This window comes from Schistocerca gregaria, unplaced genomic scaffold (assembly GCF_023897955.1).
Source record: "Schistocerca gregaria isolate iqSchGreg1 unplaced genomic scaffold, iqSchGreg1.2 ptg000461l, whole genome shotgun sequence".
NCBI classification, from domain to species: domain Eukaryota; kingdom Metazoa; phylum Arthropoda; class Insecta; order Orthoptera; family Acrididae; genus Schistocerca; species Schistocerca gregaria.
In genome coordinates this window covers 106,261-119,073 of record NW_026061879.1, presented here as the reverse complement: position 1 = coordinate 119,073, position 12,813 = coordinate 106,261, and the positions used below count along the sequence as shown (strand labels likewise).

The following is a 12,813-nucleotide window of genomic DNA, read 5'->3' as shown; positions in this document are numbered from 1 at the left end:
TCTCTCTCTCTCTCTCTCTCTCCTTTTCTTTTTTCTTTTTCTTTTTTCTTTCTTTTTTTTTTTTTTAAAAAAGAGCCCATTGAAAGTAAAATTTCTCACTAGTTCAACATCAGATAGAAATAATAGAAGTACCAGAAAATTGGTTTTCTGCTCAGAAGAATATGACAGATGGAATCTGTTGAGTAATAAGAAAGTAGGAGCATTTAAAATGTTCAGCTAAACCAATGTGCATTACATCAAACATAGAGAATCGAGCAAAAATCTGGTGCCACCTATGTGTGAACCACATAAAAGAGAACTATGATGTGGGGCTTCTCCAGATTCATCATAATTTATTTATGAATTATGTCAGTTTGCTCTTTGCCTTTGACACATAACTAACGACAGTTTGTACCTATTAGGGTACTTCCTTCTGATCTTGTGGAGGCAAAGACTGACTTTTCTACCTGAGTGTAGTGCATGTGGCTTAAATATTGTCTAATATGCCTAACATGTCACTTGTGATACTGACCTGCTTGGTGCGGAATTTCCCAATATGCTAGCTGCCATATCTGTCACTGTGCTAGGAAGTTATGGTTCTGTGGAACTATAATGCTTTTCATTCCGTTAGAACAAACTGAATGTTCTTGTCTCACTACTAGTCTTCAATTGAGTGTAACAGTTTCAGATTGTTGCTATTTATCTGTGTCCATGGGTTACCAACCAGCAATAGCACACAGCTTACCTATATTTATTTAGTGCCCAAATGGACCATGTTGTTATGATCTTCTCTCCCACATTCTGCATCTGACTATGACTCTCTGAGATCTAGTGTTTGTCTTGTTGCTGCATTATACAGTGAGGTGGCAAAAGTCACGGGATAGTGCATTTGGGACGATGACGGTTCAAACCCACATCCAGCCATCCTGATTTAGGTTTTTTGTGATTTCCTAGACTGCTTAAGGCAAATGCCGGGATGGTTCCTTTGAAATGGATATGGCCATTCTCCTTCTCCATCATTCCCTATTTTGAGCCTGTGCTCCATCTCTAATGATCTCATTGTCGACGAGACATGAAACACTACTCTCCTCCTCCCATGGGATTGGGATATGCACATATACAGATGGTGGTAATATCATGTACACAAGGTATAAGGACAGTGCATTGGTGAAGCTGTCACTTGTACTCAGGTAATCATGTGAAAAGGTTTCTGATGTGATAATGGCCACATGACAGGAATTAAGATTTGAATGCATAATGGTAGTTGAAGCTAGATGCTTGGGACATTCTGTTTTGGAAATTGTTAGGGAATTCAATATTCTGAGATACACAGTATCAAGAGTGTGCTGAGAATACCGAAATTCATGCATTACCTCTTACCACAGACTCTGCAGTGGCCGACGGCATTAATTTGTCAACCAAGAGCAGTGGTGTATGTGTGGAATTGTCAGTGCTAACAGACAAACAAAACTGTGTGAAATAACTGCAAAAATAGATATGGGGCATATGAGGAACATACCTGTTATAACAGTGCAGCAAAATTTCGCATTAATGGGCTATGGCAACAGACGAGTGCCTTTACCAAAAGTACATATTCACTTGCAGCACCTCTACTTGGTTTGTGACCATATTGGTTAGACCCCATATGACTGGAAACCATGGCCTGTCAGATGAGTTCTGACTTCAGTTGGTAAGAGCTGATGCTGTGTTTGAGTGTTCCACAGGCCCTGCCAGGCCATGGACCAAAGTTGTCAACAAGACATTGTGGAAGCTGGTGGTTGCTCCATAGTGATGGGTTCTGTGTGTTCATGGAATGGACTGAGTCCTCTTGTTCAACTGAACCAATCATTGACTGGAAATGATTATGTTCGGCTGCTTGGAGAGCATTGGTAGCCATTCATGGGCTTCGTATTCTCAAACAGTGATGGAATTTTCATAGATGACAATGCAACATGTCACCAGGCCACAGTTCTGATTGGTTTGAAGAACATTCTCGATAATTCAAACAAGTGAGTCGGCCACCCTATAATAAGGAGGTCAGTTTGAGCACAAAATCCTGCACCAGCAGCACTTTCGCAATTATGGATGGCTATAGAGGCAGTATGGCTCAGTATTTATGTGAGGGACTGACGAGGAGTTGCTGCAATATGCCAGGCAAAAGGAGGTCCGACACAATGTTAGACAGTATACCATGACTTTTGTCACCCCGGCGTACATATATGTGACGTTCTGTAACTGTTAGTTTTCCATGCTTATACTGTGAAAGTTCACAGAAGTTTGGTGAGGTTTTGACTGTGCTGCAATTCATGTTTTAATTTGATAAGATATTGTTATTAATTTTTCTTTTAGGTCTTCATGATGCTGTCTGCAAGAATCCAGTTCTGTTTCCACATGCTCTGGAGTTGCTGTCAGAACATTTTAGTCAGTATTATGAGAAGTCTGAGAATGTCCTCCCTCCAGTGAATTTCTCAAAAATAATTGAGGTGAAAGGAGCATCAGTGATTTTGAAGGTATGCACTGTTTATTTTAGAATATTTTGTATATCTTTTCTGAAGGTATTTGTCTGTAGTAAGGCCATGTAAGGAAGTGAAACATGGACGATAAACAGTTTAGATGAGAAGAAAATAGCTACAGAAGAATGCTGAGGATTAGATGGGTAGATCATATAACTGTTTAGGAGGTGCTGAATAGTATAGGGAAGACAAGAAATTTGAAGTACAACTTGATTAAAAGGAGAGATAGGTTCATAGGACACATTTTGAGATGTTAAGGGATCACCAATTTAGTATTGTTGTGAAATGTGGGAAGTTAAAAACTTAAAGGGAGACAAAGAGATTAATACAGATTCAGAAGGATAAGGCAGCAGGGAAAGCCACATCAAACCAGTCTTTGTACTGAAGAGCACAACAACATAGATCATTAACTAAACACAAAAGCTTTGCTGTTAAAAAACAAATAGAGTAAGTCATATGTTCCACCATCTTCAAGAATTTGATTGTTGCAGCCTTTCATCCACGAAGAGAGTTAAAAATTTATGAAAGTGAGAATACTATCCATTGTGTTTCAAGCAGTTATGTGATGGTCCTCTCTACGGAGTCTTTTAGTAGGACTTGTCCACAGATGAAGATGATGATGATGATGATGATGATGTGGACCAGGACTCGGGAGAATCGGTGTGGGTGACCATAATGTGCAATTGCTGACCATAATGTGCAATTGCAAGTTGTAGCACATGTCCCTCACTCATGTAAAAAGAACACACACAAAATGGACTTAGGGAAACATCTACCACTGGTGCATCTAAACACATATGACCTTTAATGTTTACCAACATATTTGTATACCCTAAAATGGTTCTAAGATGGCCACATCAGTTTTGCTACTTTGTTACAAAGAAATAGTGTGCTGCAGTCATTAGATTGAAAACATGCCTACTCTTCTGCCATTGGAAGATTAGATTTCTATTAGCGTCTAAAATGTGTTTAGAGAAACGTGCATTACTATGAAACTTAGGAATCAGATATGCAGGATGATGCTTCATTGAACAGAAAGGCCTACGTATCAGTCGCTGAACCAGGTAAAACTGCTGAAGGGAAAACAAACTTGATCCTACAAGCATATGGAAAAGCAATTAAACACCAGATATTCCAATTTCCAAGGTAAAAATAATTGTTTCACTGGGAATGAATGGAGACAAGAACTAACAGTAATTTATACACATTCCAAGCTCTGGAGTAAATAAGGAAAAACCACCCAATAAGGAGATCAGTCACAATAGCTATAAATTTAAGATTGAAATAACACAGCACTAATTATGAGTTGAAGGAAAATAATAGTTAGTCCTAATAAGGTAGAATTTAAAATTATAAAGTAGGTGGGTGGTTTAAAAAATGGAAAAAAACAGAAGGAATACTAACTTTCTGCTTGCTTGATAAGAGGTCCGAACGCCAGCCAGTCTTTCACAACCTGTGCTTTTCCATTATACATAAATATTGTCATCATAATTGCCTATCCGCTGCTGAGCTCTTCCTTCCCCACAACTTTGCTTGTTGCATGTCCTAGACATCAGTTCTCATCACACTGATAACATCACATTTTGGACCAAAGTTTTCGAGAACAACCTAAATAAATTAGTGTTGTAGCTGTAGAAATCACGACAGCTTAAACCTGTTCTAAAGGGATGCCTTCATTGATTTCTAGGACCATCATTAACTGTGTGGAGTATTGAGAGTATATGCATCCATTTTGAAAACTGAAAATACTTTAAATGCAGTCTTAATGTTGTTTTGAGTATAGTACAGGTCAGGTTGCTCGTACGTGTGTAAGAAGGATGAAAGAAGAATACAATTTCTGATGGTAAAAAGTAGATCCAGTGTGCCACCACTGTGATTAAATCCAAGTCAGTCATTAATATAATAGAAAACGCAACCACTCTCAGTAATCTGGAACACAGCAATTTCATAGGTTGGAAACAGTAGGCTCCAGGAACTTGCTCTAATTGCAAATGGTATGTGTTGTAATCACTTTCATGCTACTCATGGTGTATTTCTTTTTCCATTCAATGTCATATGTATGGTGAAAGTATGTGTAATGGATCGCTCAAGCTCGAGCAGCAGTCCCATCCAAACTTTTCACAACATGGCATTGGCTGTTGTTAATCCCTTCAGCACATACAATGTCCAGTGGTCAGTATTATTAAAGTGGTTAACACGGAATAGGTTACCATTTGCAGGTTGTCTATCTGATGGCTTCCAGGGCCAACAAAAATTTAGTTTTCAGTATTTCATATAATTATTGACCAAACTTACATATTTAAAATGCTGTCTTGATTACTCATCAAATAATAGTTACAAAGTTTATGTATATCTTGAGGAAGCTTAACTGGTCGTGTGCAAATACCTGGATTATACAGGGTGATTCCGTGATGGTGTTACAGACTTTCAGGGATGATGGAGAAGGGTAAGTGTATCAATTTCTGGTAATGGACATGATCCAGAAATGACCAAGTCATTGGTTGCAAGTGAAAGTTGTTCAGATACCTCTGACAGTGGACCTGTTCTACTGCGTGCTCTTTCTTTGTTCATCTGATATTGTGAAACATGTCTTGTACTGGACAAGTGCACATAAATCTTACGGTATTCATTTTAGAGCCCATGTTTACTGGACAAAGTTTTTGTATTTTGGTCCATACTACCTCCCCCCAAAATATGTAAAGCAAAGAGCTTGCAGTAGAACAGGTCCATCATCAGAGGTATCAGAACGATTTTCAGTTAAAATTTTTGACACTGTCGTTTCTGGATGAGTGTTCCTAGGTACCTCAAATTTATGAATTTACCCTTCTCCATCATCCCTGAAAACATCATCATTGAATCACCCTGTATTCATCCATTACTGGAGAAAGAGCTCACTTAGTGACTTCCAGTGAACTTATACATAATGTCAAACAAGTTTATTGCTTACTGAATTTTCACTGTTCATGCAGTCAAACTTCAGCATCAGGCATGACATTTTAATTGATTACTTCTGTACTACTAATTAATCACAGCAACAGTTTGGAAACAGTACTCACAATGCCACTGAATGTGCCTGCAAAATTATATCATTGTTATGACACATTGTTCAGGAGATATGGCATCATAAATGTTTAGACATGTGAAAAAACTAACTTTTGCTTAAAATGGTTCTCTGTCACCAGGAAGAGCATTCCAGACATCACCTCCATAAATTGTCCAACCTGTTGGCACCACTACTCATCAACACTTATCCTAACCAGAGTGAAACCCCTTGACAATCCCCAGATCCTGCCTAGCTGACCTTTTCAATCTGCCAAATCCCCCAAAAGTCCCTTCCAGCATTTCACAAAATACGGTACTCAAACAAATCCAAAACATTGTTTTTTTAACTTTTCCACCAACAAACTCAATGCCACAGAAGTTTCAGTGCCATCCAAAGGCCTCCCCTACAGCCCCACACCCAAGCTTAATCAAGACAGACTTGTCAAAGATGTATGCTACTTCTCTTGATCATTATAGTGGGAACATTTCCATGCTACCAATCTCTCAAACAAAAGCCTTCCCTCAAACAGAAGCCAACCTGGTCCCACAACACTGAACTTTACCTCTTGCAGTTCGTACCACCATCCAACTGTGCGCCCCCCAATCCTCCATCCATCTAACCACCAGTTGCTCACCTTCCAGCAGTTCCTTGCCTCCATATTGGAGACATCATCCTTCCCCATGTCCCCTTCTAAAAATGCTAACAATTGAGCAAAAGAAAGGACACCTATATACTATCTCATAACCCATCGTAATGTAATCATCTTCCCTGCAGACAAAGTCTCCACTACTGTCTTGATGAAACACAGTGCTTCCTGATAGAAGGTGTCTGCCAGCTGTCTGTCTCTTGTACCTACAACCTTTGCCATAATGATCCCATCCCAGAACTCCAAAATAACCTCCTGTTCCTACTGAAATCCTCAGGGTTATCCCACAACCTCTCTCCCGGATCCCTCTCCCTTCTCACCACAGCAACAGCCCGCACACCCATCTTCTACTTGCTTCTCAAAATACAAAAACCTAAACATCATTAGTAACCAGTTGTCACTGGTTATTGTGCTCCTACTGAAAGAATTTCAGCTCTTCTTGACCGACACCTCCAACTAATTGCCCGAAACCTAATCTCTCACATGAAACACACTCCCTTTGCTGGCTCTCCACAATCCCTAATCATTACTGTTGATACCTCCATTCTAAACACCAACATCTCTCATGCCCATAGCCTTGCTATCAAATACTACCTCTCCCAGTGTCCTTCAGACTCCAAACTCACTACATCACTCCTCTTACACCTTATCAGCTATATCCTGACACCCAGATACTTCTCTATGAGGGGAAGGTATAAAAAAAACTGCAGCACAGTTGTACATACTCACACAGCACTCTCCTATGCATCCCATTCATGGGCCAGCTAGGGAAACCTACCTAGCCTGTCAAAACTCCTAAGCCCTAGTCAGTTTCAGGTTCATTGATGGTATCTTCATGATCTGGACCAGGGTTGAGACATCCTAATCTCAGTCCTTCAAAACCTCAAAACCTTCTCTCCCATCCACTGCACTTGGTCATTCTCATCCAAAAATGTCACCATCCTGGATGTTGATCACTACTTCTGTGATGGCTCCATCCAAACATCTGACCATATTAAACTCAGTAACCACCAACAGTACTTGAATTTAGACAGCTGTCATCCCTTCCACATCAAAAAACCCCCTCTCGTACATCCTGGCAATCCTGACCATCCTTGCTCTGTACTGTACATGGAAGGGCTCTTGAAAATCTTCAGACACACACACAACACAGCTGCCCCCCCCCCCCCCCCCAAAAAAAAGTGGTCTGAAGACAGATTTCCCTTGCCATAGCCTCACACACCCCTAATATTCCAGCTGCCTCCAAGGACCAGCCACAAAGGTGCACTCCCCTTCCTCACCCAGTATCATCCTGAACTGGAATGGCTGACCCACATCCTTTTCAGGGCTATGATTATCTATCATCATGCCCTGTAATGATGGACATTCTACCCAAGGTCCTTCCCCCCCTGCCACCATGCACACGCACATGAAAAGTGGTGTTCCATTGTGCAACCAGCCTACACAACATCCTAGTCCATCTCTGTGCCACCCCCACTCCCAACCTCTTGCTACTGGAATCATATCCTAGTCAAAGAGCCTAGTGCAAGACCTGCCGATCCACCCACCCAGCACTTTCTACTAATTTCCTGTCACAGGGTTATCCTACCCCATCATGTGTGAAAGTTGTCATATACCAACTTGGTTGCAATCACTGCACAGCTTTTTATGCCAGTATGACAACCAACCAGCTGTCCACCAGAATGAATGGCTACTGCCAAATTGTTTCTAAGAGCAAAATTGAGCATCTGGTGGTACGACATGCAGCTAAGCACAATATGCTTGATTTCAAGAGGTGCCTCACAAACCTGGTCATCTGTATCCTGGTGTCTGCCACCATATTTTCCGAACTAAGCAGTTGGCAGTTTCCCTTGTAACACATCCATTGATACCATAACCCTCGTGCCTCATTCTCTGTTAACCCACTGTCCTCACGCTTTACACCCACAATTTCCCATTCCTTTGTACTATAACTCCCTTCTAATTCACAGCTCCATGTCACCTTTATCATGCGTTGCTCCCTACCATCTCTGACACCTGAGCATCACATTCCTAGCCTGTGCACGTGCCACCTCTCCCTCCCACATTCCTAGCCAGCAAACTGGCAACCTCCCTCTTAAGCCACTAGCCATCCACCCCCAACATCTCTTCTGCCTCCTGTCCCTCTCTCCCTGTACCCATCCTACCCCATACAACCCTCTTCCTTCCCTAGTCCACCTGCCGAACTGCAATCCTGACATTGTGCATTCAGCTAACACTATGTAGGGGCACAGGGAGCACATTTGTGTGTGCGTGTGCATGCTCGCCAAAACTAGCAAGCTTTCTTTCTGTTTTGTGTGTGCCTGTCGATAACTCAGTGCTTCTGCTTTTCAGTGAGTGGTCTCCATTACACCTGAAGTATTTAGATGAAAAGGAACAGATTGAATTCGTATCCCAAAAGTTATTGAAAAGTGACTATTCCTGTGTCATCAGTGATGGTGATATTTCTGCAACAGAAAACTACAGCAAGACATAACAGATATTTTATCCCAAAGATTGGTGCAATATTATTGCCAAGTTAAAGAAAAAAAATCCCTTTCTATGTTACTGTAATGAGAAATGACGACTTCTTGTTCTTGGCAAATTTGTTGAAGTCAGTCACCAGCAGGAATACTTAAGATTGAAAAACATTGTCATGCCTATGGATGCAGTGGATTCAGTGCCAAAAAGTGATCCAATCACATTGTTTTTCAAGAAAAATCTTTCAATCAATGGATGTGGATTTTACAAGTTGGCCTTCAAGCTGGGATCTTAAGGAGGATGCACAGTTTCTTTAGCTAACATAGTTTAGAAAAAGCTGTTCACAAGGAGAGCTTGGAAGAACTTTTGCCCTTCAGTCCTCCTGTTCATCAGCACTATTTTCAGAATCTTCCTCCTCCTGAAATTGCTGAAGATACTGGGCCAGTAAATGGAAATGATAGCATTTGTAATGAGTACTTGTAATGAAAATTAGTTACAGTGTTGTTGATTGTTATGTTTATTTTCACAGTAAATAAAGTCATGCACTAGTTATATTTCAAGTGATATAACTTCAGTTGGGTCCTTATATTATGTTTATACTGGATAAAATTTATTGAAATTGTTAATTTGAGTTAGGAAAACCTAACCTAATAATGTAACAATGAAAGTAATCAAGTATTGACAATGTATTGTAAAGGGATAGATAAAAAAATCTGCTCACCAAGTGGCAGCAGGAGAACATGCATACAAAAAGGTTTAACTTCTATAAGCTTTTGGAGCCAGTGGCTCCTTCTTCTGGCAGAAGAGTTGAAGGGAAAGGAAGAGGACTGAAGTTAAAGGACTGGAGAGGTTAAGGGAAAGGGGTACAGTTCAGGAAAGTCACCCAGAACCCTGGGTCAGAGGAGACTTATTAGACAGGATAAGAAGGAAAGACTGATTGTTGGAGTACTGCCCCATGACGAGTTTTGAAAACCTGAGAGCTTAAAGGTGGAAGACAGCGTAACATGCAAGACAGAGATTACTACTAAAACATTGTGCAAGAGTGAATAAGAATGAAAAGCTAAGTGCATTGTATGTAACAGAGGTGGGAGGGGGGATGATGAAAGATGTAGAAAACTAAAATGGAGTGAAGAAAGGAATAGTTAGTGTGAAGAAATGCCAAGGTAGAAGAAATTAACATAGATTAAGGACAGGTGGGTGGCGAGAACCAAGGACATGTCGTAGTGATAGTTCCCACTGCGGAGTTACGAGAAACTGGTGTCTGGAAGAATCTTGCCTTTCATGTTGTAGAGCATGCTCTGCATCAGGATACTGTGTGTTGCTGTTATACATCCTCTGTCTATTCCCATTCCTCCTGACTGATAATTGTGTGGCTTTCCTGGAACCCATAAGCCTTCAGCCCCTAGTTTACTTTATATACATTGGTGACATCTTTGCTGTATGGACTTCTGGTGAGGCAAACTTGTTCGAATTTCTGGAATACCTTCTCTCAATTAAATTTCACGTGGTCCTATTCCAAATCCCATGCGACTTTCCGTGATGTTGACCTCATCCTCACCGAAGGCCAGCTACACACTTCTGTCCACATTAAATCTACTTACAAACAACAGTACTAACATTCTGACAGTTGCCATCCTTTCCACGTCTAATGTTGTCCTGCCCCCCACCCCCACCCATACTGCCCTGGCATTCGAGGCAAACTTATTTGTTCGGATGCAGACTCTTTAAAGCAATACACCACCACTCTCACCTCAGCCTTCACTGGATGTAATTATCCCCACACCCTTTTCAAAAGCAGATTTCCCAGGCCATCACATCTAATGTTGGTACTGCTGATTGCCCCGAGAAACAACTTCGGAGCACGCCACTTGTTGTCACCTAGTAATAACCTGGTCTTGAGTGTATTAATGAGGGCCATTTCTTCCTTCTGTAATAGTTTTGCGAGACCTATCTCCCTACCCTATTCCTCTGATCCCTGTGACCGTCCTTGCTGCAAGACTTGCCCTATGCACCCTCCTACCACCACTTATTCCAACCCTGTAACTGGCAAAACATATGCTATCAAACGGACAGCCACCTGTGGAACAACACGTCATTTACCAGCTGTTACGTAAACATTGTTTGGCCTTTTACATTGCCACAACTATCACCAAATTATCAGTTAGGATGAACGGGTATAGGCAGAGGATGTACACTGACAACACACAATATTCTGTTGCAGAGCATGCCCTACAGCATGACAATTGTGACTTCAGTGACTGTTTCACCACACATGCCATCCGAAATATTCTTCCCCCAGACACCAGTTTCTCAGAACTCCCCAGTGGGAGCTATCGCGACAACATGTCCTTGGTTCTCACCACCCGCCTGGCCTTAAACTACGTTAATTTCTTCTGCCTCAGCATTTCTTCATATTAACTACTCCTTCATTCACTCCATTGTAGTTAAACATCTTTCATTTTCTTACCTGTCTATTTTTTGCCACCCGCCTCCCACCTCTGTTACATACAATGCACTTAGCTTTTCACTCTAACTCATGCACAATGTTTTAGTAGTAATCTCTGTATTGCGTATTGCTCTATCTTCCACCTTTAAGCCCAAGGTTTCAAATCTTGTCCTCTGTAGTCCCCAACAATCAGTCTTTCCTTATCATCCCTTACTGTAAGTCTCCCCAGACCCGGGGTTCTGGATGACTTTTCTGAACTGTACCCCTTTCCCTAGATCTGTAGAGTCCTTCTTTTCGTGCCCCTTCAACTCTTCCATCAGAAGACGAAGATGGAGAGCTTCTAGAAGTTAAACCTTTGTGTGTGTGTGTGTGTGTGTGTGTGTGTGTGTGTGTGTGTGTGTGTGTGTGTGTGCTCTCCTGCCACTGCTTGATGATTAGATTTTTTTTATCTATCCATTTAATTCTATTCTAATAATGTGTATGATTAGAATAGAATTAAATGGATAGATAAAAAAAAAAAATCTAATCATCAAGCAGTGGCAGGAGAGAACACACACACACACACACACACACACACACACACACACACACACAATAATGTGTATGATGCCTCCCCCCCATGAACCATGGACCTTGCCGTTGGTGGGGAGGCTTGCGTGCCTCAGCGATACAGATGGCCGTACCGTAGGTGCAACCACAACGGAGGGGTATCTGTTGAGAGGCCAGACAAACGTGTGGTTCCTGAAGAGGGGCAGCAGCCTTTTCAGTAGTTGCAGGGGCAACAGTCTGGATGATTGACTGATCTGGCCTTGCAACATTAACCAAAACGGCCTTGCTGTGCCGGTACTGCGAACGGCTGAAAGCAAGGGGAAACTACAGCCGTAATTTTTCCCGAGGACATGCAGCTTTACTGTATGGTATCAAATAGATTATATAATGGTAAGACAGAGATTTAGGAACCAGGTTTTAAGTTGTAAGACATTTCCAGGGGCAGATGTGGACTCGGACCACAATCTATTGGTTATGACCTGTAGATTAAAACTGAAGAAACTGCAAAAATGTGGGAAATTAAGGAGATGGGACCTGGATAAACTGAAAGAACCAGAAGTTGTACAGAGTTTCAGGGAGAGCATAAGGGGACAATTGACAGGAATAGGGGAAAGAAATACCGTAGAAGAAGAATGGGTAGCTCTGAGGCATGAAGTAGTGAAGGCAGCAGAGGATAAAGTAGGTAAAAAGACGAGGGCTGCTAGAAATCCTTGGGTAACAGAAGAAATATTGAATTTAATTGATGAAAGGAGAAAATATAAAAATGCAGTAAATGAAGCAGGCAAAAAGGAATACAGACGTCTCAAAAATGAGATCGACAGGAAGTGCAAAATGGCTAAGCAGGGATGGCTAGAGGACAAATGTAAGGATGTACAAGCTTATCTCACTAGGGGTAAGACAGATACTGCCTACAGGAAAATTAAAGAGACCTTTGGAGAGAAGAGAACCACGTGTATGAATATCAAGAGCTCAGATGGCAACCCAGTTCTAAGCAAAGAAGGAAAGGCAGAAAGGTGGAAGGAGTATATAGAAGGTTTATACAAGGGTGATGTACTAGAGGACAATATTATGGAAATAGAAGAGGATGTAGATGAAGACGAAATGGGAGATACGATACTGCGTGAAGAGTTTGACAGAGCACTGAAAGACCTGAGTCGAA

The 12,813-nt window shown here is 41.4% G+C and overlaps 1 protein-coding gene across 1 annotated transcript in view; it reads left to right on the top strand.

The window, feature by feature from the left end:
* Window positions 1-12,813, top strand: part of LOC126313022 (Fanconi anemia group I protein-like) — a 219,071-nt gene that overhangs the window by 107,282 nt on the left and 98,976 nt on the right. Inside the window, exon 12 of the mRNA XM_049992250.1 lies at window positions 2,329-2,489. Coding sequence (XP_049848207.1) covers window positions 2,329-2,489 — 161 coding nt within the window. The remainder of the gene's footprint in view (window positions 1-2,328; window positions 2,490-12,813) is intronic.